Raw genomic sequence first — 20,169 nt, 5'->3', positions numbered from 1 at the left:
AGTACATTGAAAGGTACGCACATCAATAAAACTTGCTGGAAAACACTCACAGAAACTACAACATCAAATCTTTGATCATCAGATCTGTTGTGCCTGCACAAAGCTATATACTACTGCTGACACAGGGTAATATGCATCTGAGCTTCGAAATAGCTGGGATTCCATCATGAAATCTCCTTACACACCTAAAAGTTTTCCTCTACACAATTTAATAGCCAAATGAGAGGCAATGAAGAGGTATATGGGTGAAGGCAACCCCTCAAAGCATACATTTGTCTACCAAAAGGCAAACACTATTTTCTGGGCACAATACACAGCATTCCCTATTTCTTTTGATGGGCATATTTTTCCATTTGGTGATTTGTGACCTTGATTCTGCTATTTGTTTCAGAAACATCAGCCAGGGCAGACACTGGCACTTTCCAGGTCAGATGCAGATCCATACTCTGTTCCTTTGACTGTTTAAAATGGGACCAAGAACTGATCAGTCGTGGGCTTTTCATTTGTTATACTTGTCTGCAAGGAGCACATTTTATTCGTTCACCACCGACTGTGGCTTTTCAAACACTGTGAAAATACTTCAGCTAAATTTGTCAAGCTGAAGAATTAATCTGCTTGAAAACTTCAGCAAGCGGCTCATTTTTCCCTCCTGCTCCTCTGTCTGCATTACAACCAACATATTACCCTTTTTTAATGTCACACTTTTTTCCATAATCATGATCCTGCTAGGAAATATCTGCTGCATGTACTGCAGATGACACTCCCCAGTAAAGCTGGCTCTTTTTCACTGTAAGCGTTTGCTGCACTGTTGTCTGGTGCCACCTCCAAATTCTTCTCTACTTGTTGTTTCTTTACAGCAGCTACTGTGCAAACCACATGGCATAGCTAGAGATCACTGACAACAGCTCTGAGCAGAAGCAGCGTGCCACAAAGCTGCCCTATTTCCCAATTCTGTCCAATCAGACCAATACCAATGTACCCAGTGACGCACACAGCATTTTGCATATGACTACTATGCATGGTAGATATGAAATTGATTTCAAAACGGGATGTTCTCAGTGGAAGATTTTATGCTTAGTCTTCCCAAACATCTAAACTTATTTGAACTCCTGTGTTCAGCCTCAATGTAGGGAGGAAAATTTAAACTATGAAGACACTTGATAACCTTCTCTTCATCAAAAGCAGAGTGCAAGAGAACAAAACAGCTGCAGTTCAAGAAGGAGAATGGTGACTTCGGAGATCCCATCAACACATGATGTGATCACTTTCTACATACAGTGATCATTTCTGGTCGTAGAAACCCACCTATAGGACTACAGCAATGGACAAAATAGATGGATCTACACATATAGAAGGGATCCAGCAGACGATCCAGCTGGACCTCGTGCTGTGTTTGGCAAGACACAGAGCAAAAGACAGTCCCATATAACTTAGTCAGACAGTCTAACTAGAAAAAGGGGATAACAGAAGTGAGAAGCCAAAGAAGGAAAGGGACTTTCCTAAGACCATGGAGTAAGTCTGAGCTGAATGAGTAACAGGAGCACAGCTCTTCCCAGCTCTTATCTATTGCCCTAACTGCAACAAGTGCTGCGGCATACCAGTAACTATTCTTCAAGATCACAACTTCACTGTGTATTGATTCATTTATAAGCTGAAAACAGACACACAGTTCAGAAGTGTAGCAAGAAATCAATGGATTGCTGTTGACTTCTTTCCCAGTGTGCATTTTCCTTTGAGATGCTTCAACACTGTATTTATGGGAGCTCTCTAAGCAACAGTGCCACCCTTCTTAATCCAAGCAATAACATACTCTTTAAAGTTTCATTTCTAAGAAGATATTTCAGCAGCTGAAATGTTTAAAATTTCTAGGTTTATCATCAAGCTCTTTTGGGGGAAAACAAAAGTATCAGCAGGTGCAGCAATGAAAACAAACTCCCAGAAGGAGGAAAGAGAGGTTTGGGCGTTGAATAGAAAGTGGAAAAATAGCCAAAACAAGAGTTCTGAAAACTCAGACTTCTGGAGAGTGCTCCTACAAGATCTTACATTTCTCACATTTTCTTTACAGGCAGTAATAAATCTAGATATAACTACCTTCTGAGATAGATAAAGATGTCCTGCAGACTTGTTATCCAAATGTAAAGGAGATAACATTCCCAAATCCTGACTTTTACTGAAAAACTAACAAAATTAGGTCTAGTGTTGATAGGAAACTCATTCCAAACAGCAGGCTTTACTAACACACAGTGCTTTAAACATCGTGCAGAGCACTAAATAGACATATTTTTTTTGATTGTTAACGCAGCAGTATAAGAACAGTAACAATCATGCATCAGTACATGGTACTGACACCACAATTCAGTTCTCTACATCATAACTACTGATCTATACTCATCCTGGTTTTGATTTTGCTTGCAAACAGAAATTACTTGCATTTCTCCAGCAAAGCAAAATGTAAGCAAGAAATTTCTGCTATCTTAGAGAGAAGTACACATCAGCAAGAGCTATAGGTAATCACAAGAGGATTACACTGCATTAACAAATATTTAACAGTGTGCTTAAGAGATTTATAGAAATAGATGCAGTATTTTTGGCCAAACTATTTAAATACATATTTTCATAGTCTATTTGCTACTACCATAATGAAAGTTAAAGATGGAAATGTCAGGAAAACTGGGTGGTCAAGAACTCCAAATCTCAAGTGCCTGTGCATTCATTTGGTACAGTCACAAGGCTGTGTAGGTGCTGTGTACCAAACACTGTTAGAAATGTGTGTCTTTCTTTTCACCCTGGAGAAGTGTGGTACTGTAAGAGTGAGACTAAGGTTAGTGGTTTACTGGCTGGAGAAAAATCTGCCATGTTGCTATCTATACAAGCTGCATTATGACTTGACCGAAGGATGAGTATATACGCCTTACTTCTCTACCTCCTACATAACCTCCGTTGACCTATACACTCAAGAAATTAAACTAAACTTATCCCCCTTCATCTCAACGTGCATGCAATTTAGCAGTGTTTGAAATTTGTAGCTAAAATTTCAGGCTTTTGTAGCATTCACTGGAGGACATGTCTAGGAGATTTAGCCTGTGACTATTTTCAAAACTGTAGAGCAAAACATGCAAAGAAAAAAAATAAAATAGGTCAGGCACAGAGTCCTGTGAATAACAAATTCCCTTCCATATTCCTAGAAATCCACAGATTAAGAGCAAATACAAGGGGGGGGGGGGGGGTCAGACAAATTCTTGAAGAAGAGGTAACTTGAGCTAAATCTCAAAATCCAATATATCTGATATTGGACAAGACAGTCAAATGAAAACAATATAAAATAAATTTGTCTGTGGTAAAATCTTTTCTTGTCAAATTAGAAAACAAGTTTTTGGTCATATATGTACATCATTTTTCAGACAATCTGACCTAATCCTAAATTACTGAAAATAAAAAACAAACAAAAAACTCACCACAGCCCATTACACTTACACCATATTTTATGTTGGGTGAAAACTGCAAAGGAATATCTGTAAGAACTGCTGACAGACCATCAAAAAACTTCCAGGATATTAACTCACTGCCAATGTAGAGCAAGCAACAGAATCACTGGGCCTTAAATAACCACTGGCCAAAGCAAACGACTGGGATGCACCGTTCCAATACTGTTTTCCTACTGGCGATTAAAACACCTTTTTTTAAACCCTGAGTCTATTTTCTAACGCTCTCTTGATTTGTGTTATAAAAAGGTCAGACAGGTGCAGTACTATGTGTACTTGCAGAAAGTCTGTCAGAGTGTATACCTTCAGTCAATTCAAAGATGTAGAGTGTACTGTACTGACTGTAGTCTATAATAAAGGAATGATTTATAATAACCATGAACATCTAGTGGGGAAACTAGCAAGAAGTTATTACGGCCAGCACAGTCCAACATTGATACAGCAAGTGCAAACTGCTGAAAGCAGCATGGCTTCTTTAAAGAAAATCTGCTCCCTCCTTCATCTATTTGAATACGTTAAGTTAACAGAACAGGCAACAATAGAGTTTGTGTGCTTTTCAAAAGGCATTGTGAAGAGTTCTTATAAACATTAAGAAGGAAAATAACTAGCTGTGAGCATACACATGTAAACAGAGATATAAATGCATATTCCTTTTATGGGAGAAATAATAATAAAATGAAATCTACTCTTCCACAAATATGAAAAATGAATACCAGAAAAAAATTCTATTTATGAATTATACTACTGATACATTTATGAAAGATTGGAAAACAGCACAGTTGTGAAATGAAAGAGTTCTAAAGTAAAGGATTTCTCAAGTAAAACATGGTAATTGATTCAAACGTTTTTTTGTTGTTAAATTTTGTCACAGCTTTTTCCACATGTATTAATTTCTCAAAGTTATTTGCCAAGTCCCTTCTACAAATATTTTTTATGCTGTAGATCATATGGGAGCAGTATATAGCAAGGATTGGCTATTCATCATATACAACTGTTTTTGTTGGCAGTGTAAATCACTGGGTATTTTTCTGAGTACACAGATGTATATGAATATGCAGAGAGTTGACGAAAAGTGCATTTCAGTTCTGTTCTCTCCCAAGGCTTCTCAGCAGAGCCTACATGCAAACAATGACTTACATCCAACTGACAGAAAAACACCATGCATCCTGCGAGGCCAGTCCAGGCACACAGCTTCACACCACACAAATGCCTCACGTGTTCAAGCCTACTCCAGCCTCAGTAGGTGTGCTGAGCAGGCCAGGACTTCGCTACGCCAATGAAGATGCTGATGACAACATAGCAGGCAGCAATTAAATGGAAAGAGAAAATACGAAAATTAAGCAAATTCAACGCTTTAGTGGCACAGCATATAACTAATAACTTACTAAACTGGTTTTGGTCTGTGCTATTTAAAAAGAAAAAAAAAACGTTTGCTAGGGCTAGCACCTCTGAACTTAAGAGCCAGGTTGTCGGTTCACTTCCAGCCTGCAACTGGCAGAAACAACGTACTACATTCTCAGTTACCTGTTATCTTTTTGAGAAAGAAATTTGGAAACAGAGTGCCTCAAGCCATTTCCCATATGTGGAAGCCCAGTGCCAAGGTCAAGCCAAGAGGAGGTGCAGCAGCAAGCAGTCCGCACAGCGCCGGGACTGCAGCACCTGCCTAGCCGCGCTCACGCATGCCGGTCGTATGGGCAGCAGATCTAATTCCTGCTTTAACGTACACGCTCGCATTTCTCAAACTCCTGCTTTTAGACAAAAGCTGGCAGTGTTGCTCTGCTATGAAGTTATACCAAGCTTTTCAGCTACATAGCACTTTTTGCTTGGGATTTCAACGCTGCCATTGTTATATATATGCAAAAATTACTTGCAAATACAAATCTGGAAATACTTATACCAAATCTGCCAAGGTAAACACGCGCATAAAGCAACTCTCATCTAAAGAGAAGTAGAGAAGCAAGGAGTAGTCAAGAGGAAAAGCACGTGCTATGGTGGCTTCTATTGAAATACACAATTAATACTTAAAATGCTATTATGCAAGAAGACAAGGCTTAGGGTTATTAAAGAAAAGATTTATCAATCTCGTAAGATACATTTTTAAATTGAAGTGTTAATGGGCATCAAGTGTGAAGTCAAAAACAAATAAAACTGTGTCATATACTACTAAGAACTGTCAAGGCTTGAACTCTTATACAGGTACATTTGAGAAAGTAAGTCTTAAGTATTTTTAACAACCAAAGCTCTGCACACTGTGGTTTGCAGAGCAGACGCTGGACTCGTTACAGGAGATGGAAGCACTCCAGGTAGAGTCAGAATGCTGGGAGCAATTATGGCAGACCCAGAGCCTCTCTCTTGTTGGAAGAAAGGGTGGCTTATTAGTTCTGGGAATGTGTCTCAAGCAGCTGCTGCAAAAAAGGGAGCTGGAGATATTCCAGGTAAGATGCAGCAAAACGGTTTGCAAACAAAGCACTCATCACAAGCTAGGATGGTTTACTTTTTTTTTTTTAACATATATATAGTTTTTAGTTTTAAATAATATCCCACAGATATAGCAATAGCCCTTTCTAACAAAGCCTGTACCTACATAGCTGCAAGAGAAGTTGGACACTAACAGTCAAACTTTACATGAAAAACTGTTTAAAGTGCAAAGCTTGTCATAAATCACTGTCTTACCCTTGGGACGTCAGAGCCTGGGCAGATGCTTGAAAGCCACAAGCACACGCGTGGCCAAGCAAACCCAAGTCACTGCCCAGAGTCCAAGCCATGGCTGAGCATTTTGGTTTTCCTTCCCTTGGTGATCAGTTTAGCTTGAAAGGATATCAGCGCTAGATTACACCGTTTAGTTACTTGACTGTAACAGACACAGCTGGCCCTAGGAAAAATAGGAAAAGCATTATTTTTGTTTTTCACAAGTATTCCACAGACAGCTGGATGGGGGGCTTAAGGTTTTAAACACATCCCGTCCTGAATGACCAGGTGCCAAAAGACAGCCAGGCTCTTTAAAGTCACTCCTTTGCAGTGCTGTTGTTTCTCACTCTTAACAGAGGTGCGACTTTACAACACTGTCTGAACAGCGTGAAAAGAAAGGAAAAACTCAAAGGGAGACTTTTACAGGTCCCCAGTAGTGCCTGCCACTCAAAAGACAGCCATTCTTAATCCCAGCCTCAATAAACAGTGAAAACCATTCCCTAAAGCTTGTGTTGCAGAGCAGGGTAAGGGACCAGTTCAGAAGACATTGTCCTCTCAGTCCTGGGGAGTGCCAGCACTTTTAGCAGTCAAATCAGCTCATTAAAAAGAGGCAGAAGCTAGCTCAAAGGTAAACAGTTCAATGACCTGAAGGAGAAATATTCATCATGTGTCCGGATTTTAGTCAACTCTCTAAAGAGGACAAAACAAAAATTCAGAAGCAGACGAGCTGTCTAGGATTTTATTTTTTTTATTTTTTACTGTATATTGTTCTTGTTTCAGAGGAAAAGGCAGGGTAGAACTTTGCATCCCAAACGCAGAACATTTTTTCAAGGGAGCAAATGTATTTCCAGCATCCCCATTGTGAAAGAACACTCATCAAACTGTTGCTATGTGGTTTAGTGGCCGGAGTACAAAATTCTAGGTCAGAGCTTTGGCTGGCTCTGCCTGCCGTGGTGCCAATGTTATCCACGGTCAAGTTGTTCAGTTGGTGCGAGTTTAAGTAACTACAGAGCTGATTTTACACAGTCGGCTATACTGATAAAATACTTCGTAGTTCTGGAGTACCATTCAGCTGAGGATCATTAAATAACAACATTACTTTTAGAACCTGAAGAGAAGAGAATGACATAGGGTCATTTTCTTTTACTCTTGCTTGTTGTAACTTGGCCCACCCCACCGACAAAATCCTGACTTGATGGCTGTTTCGTGTTCTGCGTCACATAAAGCATGGTTCTGATTCCATTCCAGGAGAATAAGTGGTAATTGGAACTAAGCTGGGCCACTACTGGTAGCATGGATCTCTTTGGAAGCCTTGCAGAAGGGATAAATAAGCTACGTAATGGACGAAACATAGAAGTATGAGCGAAGACAAACTGTTCAGGGTACCACAGCATGGAAATGTTCTGTGATTACTGGAATGCCAATATGACAACCATTCGTATAGTATTCTGAGCTCTGCAAAAACGGTGGAGGGACATCTTAGCATTTTGAAACTTTGGTAACAGTAATGCTCAGTTGAGAGCCTTTCAACCTCCACAGGGGAGAAAGCATTAAAAAAAAACCAACAACAACTAAATAAACAAGGAGTTATGTAACTGAAGAAACCCGTACAAGAGGGAAAACTGCTGTAATCCATCCTGAATGGATGGGAGAGGGAAAGGCAGGAATTTGCCATTAGTCCCGAGACCATCACAGAAGAAATACAAGCATACTGTGTCTGCTCTCCAGACCAAGCCACAGGAACAGTCTAGTTCACGCACTGCTCTCAGGTAGATGCACCTAGAGAGCAGCTATATCAACAATTTAGCATTTTAATATTCCTGTCGTAAATCTTGTGACTGTTCTCCCTTGCCCTGTTTTTATTCACATGTCGAAGCACATACAATGTGCCCTAATACAAACCTGTGCTGAAATGTGCTCTGACTGCTAGAGGGCATGTAGTCTAGATAGCAAAACTAGATCTCGTTATGAGGAAAAAAAAGCCTGAAATGAGCAGTGTGGATACCAGGTCCATTGACCTTCCTTTATAAATTGCCACAGTACTTGATAGAGTAGATACAACCTTACTTAGTATCCACCACTCGGGTTGGAGGGTTACTTTCCCAAATATATTTTCAAAACAACAAGCACCCAAATTGTTACAGGGCAAGAGAGGGAACAAAGAGTTTACTGATGGGGAAAAATGCAGTGAGGGAAAGCAAATAATTAAAGAAGCAGGTTGAAAAGAGTGAGGCCTTTTCCCCAGTCTCTGGGAGTTATGACAAGCCAAGAAAATAAGCTCAAGAAACCCAAGGAGGATATATGACTCTTTAGATTTCTATTGAATTATAACAGGATGGTTTTCAGGCTTTCAATGGAATATGCAGGTACCATGGAGCCATAATAGTCCGATTAAAAATTCATTATGGATTCCAAGTAGACTAAGCTATATCTCTGGTAACTCAGTGGAATTTATTAGTCCTTCAGGCTGGCTGCTATTATGATAAAAAACAATTGTTCATTTTAAAAGTGTGACCGTCCGTTTAAAAATGTCCCAGTGTAACCCAAGCCTCCTGCTAACATACAGCCTTCAAGCTATCCAGAAAGCAGATCTTCAGGGGGTACGCCATGAATTATTTATTTATTGGCCTTCTAGAGCCATCCTTTCTGAAAGAATTACCATCACATAACTATGATGGTGGAGAGAACAAGAGAACCTTTGAAGTGCAAAAAAAGTACAAGATCCAGGTGTGTTAAAATAGAGAATCAAGCCAAGCCCGAACCCAGTTCAAACTGTCCGACTGCAACTGAAAATGAATGGCAATTCTGGAAGTACTTCTGCAAATTGCACCTCCAGCTGCCACTCCAGCCACAGTCAACCACAAATCAAAGCCAAACCACAACTTTTTACAGGGGATATTAGTTGCCACTGTCAGTTCTTCTCCAAAGATTTTTAGGGGAATCATAATTTTGGCAACATTTGCAGCACAGTCATATTTTCAGATCACCAAGGGAAAAGGTTTTAAAAAAAGTTAAACAAAGGATATTATTTCTAGTATATTGTTATATTCTTTACTAAATATAGGTAACTTCAAGCCAAGTGAAACTTCTTCATAGCATGAAGTTTGCCAGGGGAGGCCTGATACTTTTTTAGCTGGCACACAAAGAACACAATACAGATAAGTTTTTTTCTTAGCCGCATGAATCCTCTTATCTCACCTCAAGACATCTGGAAAGATACGAAAACAGATGTGGGATACTGACATCTTCATTCAAGTCACTGGTGACCTAGAAAGAATCTGGCTGAAAAGCGTGACCCCTTCCTGTTCTGTGCCTCAGCGTGGATGTTTGTCATCTGCACTTTGCTATGTTTTGATATAAATATAGCCAAAATGCACATGTTCACACTGGAAGCAAAACGAATAGCATGGAGGACATTGCACCAGCAATTAACCAGAACACAAAGTTTTTCTGCAGATGCCTCTGACCCTCACTAGCAAGGAACAACAGCCTGCACCCCTACTTTCCAACTAGGGAAAACACATGTGCATCTCTTTCGTTGAAAGCAATCTATGCTTGACAATTTCCTAGTTCTCAAAACAGTAGATAACCACTCATTTCTAGCATTGTTTTTAAACATGATATTAACTTACTCTCCTTTTCTCTGAACCCAAGAAGGGAAAGATGAACACAGACCATTTAACAGCTCAAAAAACATTTAACTTTCACTCACTACCCTGTCCTTCATTCAAAACCCATCAGTGAGTACATAAAAGCAAACTATAAATACAGATAGAAGGTTCAGTAATTTCATATTTACTAGAAGTGGCATTAAACAAATTCCTTTTTTTTTTTTTCTCAATGCAACTAAACCAAACATTTTTCCCTGTCTAGAAAACCTCGATGGGTTTCCAGAACCCAGAGACTCAACAGGTTTGTTTTAGATTTTTCTGTACAAATTTTGTCAATAAAGATATTTTGTAAGAGAAATTTCATTAATTCAAAATGAATTTAACCAAAAAATTGGCTCATTTGAGTACTGTTTTTCTTTCTGAATAAATCTGTTAAATACCATTTCTCTGTAGCATTCATTTACTAAAATCATTGCAGATGGATGGGAAAAATGTTTTTGGTGTTATGGCAATACATAACTGTGCCATTATCAAAGCTGGAATTTGGCAATGGCGGGAACATGCACCACCTGCTACAATCATCACCGTGTCATTTGTGCTGCAGAGCTAAAGCCACCTTCCTGAAAGGTGTTCCCTCAGAGGCAGTGTAGAGTGAAGCCATCACAAAACAACAACAAAGACTTATAATGGGATTTTCTCTCTATCCTTTATATTTATCCAACATAAGAACAAGCAAGATCTTTTTCTGTGGTCTATAAAATGAGTATTAGGATTATACCAGATATCCCCTGGTTTTTCAATGTCCTTATTTACCCAAGTAGTTCATTATTTTTTTTTTTTTACATACTTTTAAGAAGCATCTCTGAAGGCATAAATGAGAATGAGTGTTTTTTCCTCAGAGGCTTACAGTGACAGGGATTCTGTGGCAAAAGCAGTGAGGTGGAGAAGGTCAGCTGCATCAGCTGCAGAAGGTGCTTCGGCTGCTGTGCAGCCAGCCCTGGCCTATGGGCTGGTCTGAGACAAGGGGCAGAAAACAAGGTGCAATCAATATTAAAAGCAGAAAAATTAACTTCACACTTGTTTCATTAGTTTGACAAGAAATACATCATCTGCTCATTCACTCTTCATATTTCCTGGCACATTGGACATTCCACAAGGCAGAAACAGTGGAAAGTTAATTTTGGAGCAATTACGCCCTAGCAGATTTCCTCAGCTTTCATTTTTACTTTTCATTCAACAAGTTATTAGTGTTAATGATATGCTTGACTAATCCCAGCCTCACAGGACCAGGTGGTGCATGTTAACACCTTTAAATTAACAGCTACGTTTTAGATAGAGACACTAGTAGGCTTGTTCAGCCCTCTGTAAGAGGAGAAGGTGGTACTCTAACTGCAAGGGAGAGGGCTGGGTCAGTGCACGCGGCCTGATACCAGTCTCGTCTTTGCAAAGCCTTACATTGCACCTGCTGAGATGTTTAGATCCACACAGAGCATAAAAAGTTTCACCTTACTAGGCAAAACAAACGCAACCAACAGCAAAACTTGATCTTCCTTACCCATAATAGTAAGAAAAAAACAGGAAAGCAATTATTCTCATCTCTAATTGACAAAAGTACATATAAGTTTTTTGTTTGTTTTTACATTAGAGTAGCTTAGTCCATATTTATGCCTGCAGTAACATAACTGTCCTCATAAAATCACACACCAGAGCTGATGTAGTAAGTCTATCCAAAACCTGCATGCCACTTATCTGTTATAAAAGCTGATGACTTTTTTGCCCTTGATGGGATGATGCTAGGCGGCAGCTCCTGCCTGTCCAGAGCTGTAAGCAGACCCTGCTGGCATCAGAGACCTCAAAGCCAGGGGATATAGGTAAGACGAGTTCTAGGCAATCACATAGAATTTCACAGACACATGAGGTTGCTGACTGAGACAAAAATTGAGACTTTGCATGAGACAAAGGAGCAAATATTGGGACATGAAAAGCAATCTCTTGTCTTCAAGCATCTGCAATTCATTCCTCTTACGTAAGGAACTGCCTGAAACCTCCTTGGAGAGTTTCCGATTCTGATATAAATACTGTGTCAACTGGAAGTAACCAGGAAACAAACTTTCCTGGAACAGGGTTAGTGCTAAACACGAGCAATGCCCACTCTAGATTCAACGCAGCCCCAGAAGTCACAGCGAGTAAGCAGCATGTACTCCAGTGAACAAACGAAATCCTCATTCTGTTATCCAAATGGAAAGCTAGGATAACAGAAAAAGAAAAATCACAGATAATCCTAGGTACGTAAAGAAAGCATTCAAAAGAATCCGGTGACAGCACAATGCTGAAGCAGGAGGCAGTGATAGTCTCTGTGACAACTGCAGTATTACATGATGCCAGTGCCAGCAGCGGCTCCTTCAGGTAGGACAGAGGGGCTGCTTCTGCGCCCGGGTCCCTCTCCCTAACCTCCGCTGTCCTCCTCTGCTCTGCTCCGTTCCTTGGGCTCCTCACACTCTGGGACTCCTGGGTCGAGCAAGAGCAAGGGGCGAGGATGGGCTAAATAAAAGGGATAAGATGCCTCAGCCACAGTTCTGGCCAGGGATGCTGAACTTCTAGGTCAGTACTAGAGGTGAGAACCTCCTGCCTTTTAAAGCAAAATAAACAGAGCACTTCAGAAGCCCATGAAATAACCCCAAAAAAATTTAAAAATCCAAACCCAATATTTCTCATACAGCTGCTCATATCTCCTACAGTTTTTTCATGCAATTATTCAGCAATGCACTGACATCTTAACACAGAGCAAGCGGGGAGGCCCTGAGACTTGAAACCATAAACTGGCCAGGTGCAAAGCCCATGCACTCCAAGAAGATCTGTTACACCAATTACCCACTTTGTGGTTTGAGACAGTCTTATAGGAACTGTGCTTGGCACGCTACCCACAACAAATCATTATTGCATGTGGTATGTATTTAGTAAATGTCTGCATGTGAATAAGCTATAAATTCATATTCATTCATTTCCAGAACCTTCTATGTCAAAGCAAGTACCCTAGGAGGAAGGGTGCTTATAAGCTGCCTCTGCCCAGCAGAAGAAAACGGGAATTTTGACTTTTGTACCTGAACACTAGGCTGCAGCTGGGCCTTGGGATAGCTGCAAAACTATGTGGTGCAACATACCCAAGTGCATGCATTTTCTAGACTCATTTTCACAAACTTTGATTTACACTGTTCTGTTTCTGGCAGCAGAACTGTCTACCTATGCAGCAAGCACAAGCGTCCGTAACTTCCATAACTCATCACACCACATGCAGATGCACTTATACAGTTTTACAGCTGTAAAACTGAAATGCCTTCTCAAAACCTGAAGAGCGTACACGTGCTATTTCCATAGCATAGCTAGATTATTTCATAATAAGATTAGAATCTCTGCTGTGGAATATGAAAAACATTCAGTTGGAATATTCTTCCATGCTAGAGCTGAAAGGCCCATTGCATTACACGTATCCAGCTTACACAAAACAGAGAATCCAGTGATGGATTCAAGCTCTCTAGTCTTATTGCCAGTTTAGGTATTCCTTCTATTTCCCTTTTGGAGCCCCATCTAATCCAGAGATAAACCAAGATGACAGCAATTCCGACCAAGAGCTCTTTAAAAATAATGAGAATCCAAAACATCTTCCATTAGAGTACATTTATTTTTAAAATATGGAATACCATTTGGAAAAAACAAAAAACAAAAAACAAACAAAAAAAAACAAACAAAAAAACACACAAACAATTAACATAAACACACACTTCTGAAGGACAGTTTAAAGGCTGACATCATCTAAAGGTATGAGCACCGAAAGAAGGAACATGACTACTTTAGATTAATGAAAAGAGTCCTGCCCAGAAATTACGTTTCTCGCTCTTGCAAAGATTCCTTGGGAAGAGAGCAGCTGCAAGAGGTCCTGCTCGCTAAGGTGAGCAGTTACAAGGTCATTAATAAATTACATGGTCACCTGCTGCTTAGGGAATAGGACTGAGGTGAAAATGATGGATCCTCTCTGTGTGTTTGACTTTGACCTCTTTCAGGACTGTTATCCAAGTCATGTAAGCCATGCAGCCATTTAAAGCTTCATGTTACAGTTCCAGTTGTTTTCTGGCTTCATTAGGGATACTCACGAGTAAGACCAGGAGGATAAATAAGTAACTGTTTCAGCACCATACAGCTGATGCATAATCTATACAGTTGATGGTGTTTATACTCCAGCCCTGTGATCAATAGGAGCTGTGCACGTGCCACAGATACCTTGTAGCCACTGGATAGTTTTTCCACAACACACCTTTCAGAGAACAACTGACAACATTGATCTTGACAACTTCCTTTTCTCTCTACTGTGATACATCTGCTACACTGACCGTTTGCACCCATCCCCTCCTCACTAACCTATGACTTCTAGAGATGAAGAAAGAGTGGACTTGGAAGGAAAAAAAAAATTACCATCTCAAGGAGAACAAGACATCTGCAACTGAGGTAGCAGCATTTTGCTAAGCTAAAAGAAGTACTAAACTCAGAAGAAGAGGGAGACTGCCTAGAAACTATTTTCCAGAAGAAACTGGAGCAGCAGACCAGGATGACAACCAAACCCCTCAGTGCAAGTGCTTTGGTTGAGCTATTCAGAGCGGACGCATTTGCAGTCTTTCTTGACACGCTGAATAAAGAAACCATTCAATTCACTCATTCCTCTGCATGGGTAATAGAAGCCACCAGGACTACCACGGAGAGGAAATTAAAAAAACTTGAGACGTCCAAATGCATCTGGCGGAATGCACAATACCCTAAATGCCAACGGAGGCTGGTGCACCTCTGAATGCAGCAGCTATAGGGCATGTACTGCATCTCTGCCTTCCCTCACCCCAGTGCAGTCTTTACTGTGTTGTGTGTCTGAAGTGATCCAACCAACCAGCTCCTAGGAGGACTACATTGGGTTTGTAGAGCAGTATCTAAACATACCAAAACCACTTCTTCCCAAACACCGTATCACCTCGGCCACTCTATTTTCACATATACTATTTATAAACCCTGTTACATTGCCTTTACTGCTTGTTCAGAACTCCTGTGAGCTTCACAGCATCCTTCTGAAAAGACAAACAGTGGAGCTGTCAAATGAAAAAATAAATATACTCTAATTTGTCAAGTAAAAGAGGGAAGCGATAAAAATTGAAATTGTCTTTAAGGAAGGAATTAGCATGCTCACAGAAACGAAGTCCACAACTGCAAACCAAGCAGCTTCAGCCCAGTTCCCCCTCCTAGATTTTCTACCATATCCTGACTTCACTGTCACCATCTGCCAGAAAGGCAAGTTCCTCAAATGTGATCTGTATTTCTTCTTTTACCATTTCCCAGCAAATCCTGGAAAATCCTCATCCATAATTTATTAAGTGATTAAACCTCATTCAAACTTTTTGTTTGAATAATACATTATGCAACTCTTTGAGTTGGGGGTGCAGTTTGATTTAGTTCTTCTGTTGTTATGATCCGTACTGTGGACAGTTGAAGAGGCCCTTTGCACTGGTGTAGTTTGTTCCTTCTCATGCTGAAACGCACATGTTTAGATGTGCCCCAAAGTGCTTGTAAAACAAGAGAGCTTATAAATGAGCAAATGGCATTCACACTGCGAGAACTTTCCCAGTAAATATCCATCTATCTCTGTATAAGCACCACTAAAGGAGTTCAACTTGCTGTCAGTTTTCCAAACTCGACCTTGCTTTGCAGTTGTGGAAAGTTACAGTCCTCACACCTTCACTCAGTTCTTACAAGCAGATAGCTGTGCAGTTAACCATCCGCTTTCAGAAGTAAAATGCATCCATCTTTTGGGTTTGCTGCTGACAACTAAAAAGCACTGTCTGCTGTGCGTATGCTGACCTGTATTTTCTACAGCTTACAACCCTGCCTTTTCAGAACAGCCATTTTTCTTCTCTCTGAACAGAGACATATGGCTCATTATGGCAACCTGGATGCCAACTTTGATGTTTGAAAGGTTAGATTAAAAAAAAAAAAATCTAAATAAGGAAGGCTTTATTATTATTATTATTATTATTATTTGAGATTCTGCTGGTCTCCTGCAAGTCCGGAAACAGCACAAGGAGCCTTGCTCAAGTCTTTCAGTCACCTCCTTTTGTTTTAAACCCCCCCTGGCTTCTCTGCCGTGGTGTTCGCACCACACAGCTGCCCTACGACACTCCAGCCATCGCAGGCGAGGCGGCGGGGAAGAGTGTACGGACTGTAATTACCAGCTTACCCACGCGGGCTCCTTCCTAAAGGCAGGACCATCCATCATCCCCTTTTGTGCTACCAGACTCCTTAAAAGGCCTACTCGCTTTAACTCCCGCGCGTCCCGGGGCTACCTCGATGGCTTTCCGAGGGAGCAGGGCACGGCTCGCCGGCCTTTTTTGGGAAACCCTGCCTCCGCCGAGCGGCCGCTGTAACGCTGCCCCTGACAGAGGTGCTGCGGGGAGGGAGCTCCCTCACGGACCCGGGGGAGGGAAGGGGAGAGGCAGGGCGGCGGGGGAGCCCCGCACGGAGCCCGGGGCGAGCACGGTCCTCACCGGGAACGGGAAAGGGAAGAGGAAGCCCCGGAGGGAAGGAGGGGTCCGGCCGGCGCCCCCCCCGTCCCCGCACCCCCGCGGCGGGCGGGAGGCCTGTGGGGGCGCGGCCCCGCCGCCGGAGCGCCGGCAGCTCCTCCCCGGCGGTGCCCCGGAGTGGGAATAAAGACAGATAGCGGGGCGGGCGGGGAGGGACGGAGGGCAGGGAGGGACGGAGGCAGGCGGAGCGCGGAAAGTTCGCTGCGCGGCCCGCAGCGATGCCGGTGGGGCGCCGAGCGCTGGGGCTGGGCGGGCTCGGCGGGCCGTAGGGCGGCGCGGGGCGCAGCGAGCCCCCGGCCCGTCCTCTCGGCGGGCGGGCGGGAGGAGGCGGCCCGGGCGGGGACGGCGACGGGGCCGGAGCGCCCGGAGGGGGAGCGGCACCTCGGAACCGGCCGCCGCCGCCGGGCGCGCTCGGGGGAAAGATGAGCTTGTTGTCAGCCATCGACACCAGCGCTGCGTCCGTCTACCAGCCCGCCCAGCTCCTCAACTGGGTCTATCTCTCGCTGCAAGACACGCACCAGGCCAGCGCCTTCGATGCCTTCCGCCCCGAGCCCTCCTCCTCGCAGCACCCCGACCTCGGCTACACCAAGAGCCCACCGGAGCTGGGCTCCTCGCTCAGCTCCAGCTATCTCAACAGCTTCTTCCAGCTCCAGCGCAGCGAGGTGAGTGCGCGGCCCCCGCCGAGCCCCAACCGCCATGATGCCGCCGCCCGCCCCCGGGGCTGCCCCTCGCAGCTAACGGAGCGCGGCCCGGCCGTGTTGACACTGTGGTAAATGGTTACACGCCGGCCGCCACAGCCGCCGGGGGGGACACAAAAAGCGCTACAGGCGTCCTAACTGCTCAAAACGTCCCCCCCTTCAACTAAAATTATTATTAAAATCACTTCTGTAAATGTATCTATAGACACTGGGGGTGAGGCTGGAAGGAGGGGGTAGTAAGTTGAGTGAAAAGTTTTGCGCGCATTTCGTCAGGCACGAAGGAGACCGTAGGAAACCAAAGGGAAGGAAACTAAAAACACTATAGGGTACACAAAGACAATTCACTGCGGAGCTCCCTGTCGCAGGAAGTTGTTGAGGTCAAGCACTTCTGCATCGGAGGGACCTCGCTGCTGCAGGGTGGCACCTCTCTCTCTGCTAGGGCGAGTGCCCCACAAGAGGTCTCCAGAAGAGGAGCAGCAGCAGCAGCGCTCCTCCCGGCCAAGGGGCTCCTGCCTCGGGCCTCCAGTCGCGAGGGGCTGGGTGGGCTGCATGCCCAACCCGCTGTGGCACTTCCACAGTGACATTTCAGAGTCCTCCCCGCGCCGTTTCAGTTACAGCATAGGTTTAAAAAGCGCTCTCGGCCAAAATGCCTATTTCTTTTGTCAGCAAAGGGGTTGTTAATTGAAAACAAATCAAATTCCCCAGCAGTCACGGTGTTACAGCTGTTAGCGGCGGAGAGCCAGAGCTGCGTACACACGTACTTCTTTCCTTACTTAGAAATCATTTCTTCCTTCAGAATTTTGCAAAGCACATCCAGTCTCAACACTGACACTATTTTTGAGAGCATATAAATCAAAACCCAGTCAGTCCGATGCACTCGACTTCGGTAACCTAACATACCCAGTTTAAATATACGCAGACTTCACAACACACCAATTTTGCTAGAAGGCCAAGAGGGAGCATAACATAAGCCTCCAGCTCCCTACCCACTGGTTACCATTCGGGGATTTTGACGAGCTCTGTGCTCTCCAGGTAGCAATAAGAGTCCGGGGCTGGCCTACATGGCCTCTTTGCAGAGCGGGACACCGCTCGGCTCCGGGTTTCCAAATGTCGGAATGCACCCCGCTCACAGCGGGTCCTCATTTTCCTCCCTTTTTCTCACGAGAAGTAAAAACAAACACAGAAACCCACCCACACAAAGTACATGAAGGATGCATGCAGGAAGCCTCTGAAACAGTCTCTGAGAAAGTTTTCCTAAAGTTTCTCCAAGTTCTTTTTCTGTTTCTACTACACCCTTTGCGAGTAGGAGCTAATCCTTTCATCACACTCTCCCTCTTTCCCCTCAGTTCACATTTCTTTCCATTTTTCCCCCAAACCCTTTCCTTTGGAACACCATTTCCCGCTAGGCCAGGCCTTCCCCCAGCCCTGGCCACCTCCCAGGGGCACTGGCCAGCCCCACCTCCGGCTCCCTGGCCCAGGAGCAGCACCAAGCTGCCTGCCACCCCTGTGAGGCATATGGGTGCCACCTTACACGACTCCTTTTCACCTTCTCCTGTTTCCTGAGGTGTACTAGTGACAGCCAGGAGAGCTCACCATTCAGGAAATAAGGAGTCATTTGATTCTATGCAGATATTAATATTCTTTAAAGACTGAGCACGTTAGTTTCTTCCCATTCCTTTTCCAGCCTGTGGCAACAATTGCATTGACTACCCTGCTGGTAGAGACGCTTTTCTCTACTTCCAGTCTTCGCCTGAACCATGCATTAATGCGGCCTCGCACTTAGGGAGGGGGTCTGGGCAGAGGGAAGGGGACGCTGCCACCTCTCAGGGCACAGCAGCACACTCGCACACTGGGTGAGCTCTGAAGAAGCAAGGGAATGCTTTAGTTCCCTGGGCTAATGCTGTCTGCTTATTCTGCATCTTTCACTGAGGGGCTTAGAAGGCGTTAGAGATACTGTTGCTCAAAACAACAACAAGAAAAAAAAAAAACACACCAAAGTTCTGTCAGTATGCTGAATGTTCTGTTCTTTCCAGAAACTAAGCTAGACTGCTTTTTGGCAGGAGCCACCCAAGAGTTCCCTACAATGTCATGCTCTTAATTCTTGAAATTCTAACATCTGTTTATTTGCGGATGCCATTCAGCGTACACTAAGTATTTTGACTGCGTAAAATTGTTTTGGGGAGCAGTAGTGCTGTATGCTACTTTTGCATCAAGTGGGCTTATGCTATCTTTGGAAGACACATAGCTTTCCACAGTTAAACCGTTGACTGTTTTCTGCACAGTGCTTGCTTTGGTTGGCATTTTTTCCTCCCAGTTTTGTCCTGGGTTGGCTCATCCTGGAGCTGGGCTGTGACAATGATTGACAAGTAGCTGTATACAGTATTTGGAAAGTGACCTAATGAGAGGCCAAAATAGCACCAGATTGAGAAATGGTAGGATCACAGGGTATAAAATAGTTATGCGCCCTGTAGGTTGCTTTGCAATTGAGAAATTTCTGGAGGAGATTGCTTGGAATAAGAGACAGCACTTGTGAGAAGTTGCTATTATACTGGGTTTGCAAGTCTGCATGGCAGTGCCTGTGTATGTGACTTGCATGCTGACCAAAGAACTGGACAGAAAAAAAAAAAAAAAAAAGAGCCAGCACCCACAGAGTAGTCTTGCACTTCACTAAGATTTTTGTCCTCCAGACTTTTTCCACTACAATGGACGCCTTCTAAATAAACATGATGAACACAGCTGTTTGGTGCATAAAAGCCCATTGTACCCAGAAAAAGAAGCAATAATAAAGGTTTAAACAGTAAAGCGACAATGAATGTTTTGTTCCATATGCAAGACTCATTTTGCAAAACAGACCTGCTTTAAATAAAACTTTACTGCAGCATTTATTGTCCTAGATATGAAACGAAAGCATGTTAGAACATTAAGATGTATTAAATTGGCTATTGAACCGAACTCCACCCTCATTATAACACCATCCGTCAGAGCCAAGTATTTGAGGTTTTGTTGTGAGGCTGGTTACATGGGATTTAAGGCATTTGAGACACAGCCAGGTAACTGTGGCTTTGTGTCATTGCGTGGT

At 43.2% G+C, this 20,169-nt stretch overlaps 1 protein-coding gene and 1 long non-coding RNA gene across 3 annotated transcripts in view; one reads left to right on the top strand and one right to left on the bottom strand.

The window, feature by feature from the left end:
• LOC308197182 overlaps positions 1 to 20,169 on the bottom strand; it is a 54,177-nt gene that overhangs the window by 9,747 nt on the left and 24,261 nt on the right. For both annotated transcript variants that reach the window (XR_013952655.1, XR_013952656.1), the window contains exons 2-3: positions 6,156 to 6,354; positions 4,620 to 4,767 (exon numbers count right to left, since the gene is read on the bottom strand). This is a non-coding gene — a long non-coding RNA (uncharacterized lncRNA). The remainder of the gene's footprint in view (positions 1 to 4,619; positions 4,768 to 6,155; positions 6,355 to 20,169) is intronic.
• The window catches only part of ZCCHC24 (zinc finger CCHC-type containing 24), a 110,976-nt gene continuing 106,897 nt past the window's right edge, over positions 16,091 to 20,169 (top strand). Inside the window, exon 1 of the mRNA XM_080597270.1 lies at positions 16,091 to 17,054. Within this exon, the coding sequence (XP_080453396.1) occupies positions 16,815 to 17,054 (240 nt within the window). The 5' untranslated portion in view covers positions 16,091 to 16,814. The remainder of the gene's footprint in view (positions 17,055 to 20,169) is intronic.

This window comes from Anser brachyrhynchus (assembly GCF_964034855.1).
Source record: "Anser brachyrhynchus genome assembly, chromosome: 6".
Taxonomy (NCBI): domain Eukaryota; kingdom Metazoa; phylum Chordata; class Aves; order Anseriformes; family Anatidae; genus Anser; species Anser brachyrhynchus.
The sequence above is the reverse complement of the archived record's forward strand: the minus strand, read 5'-3'. Positions and strand labels throughout refer to the sequence as shown.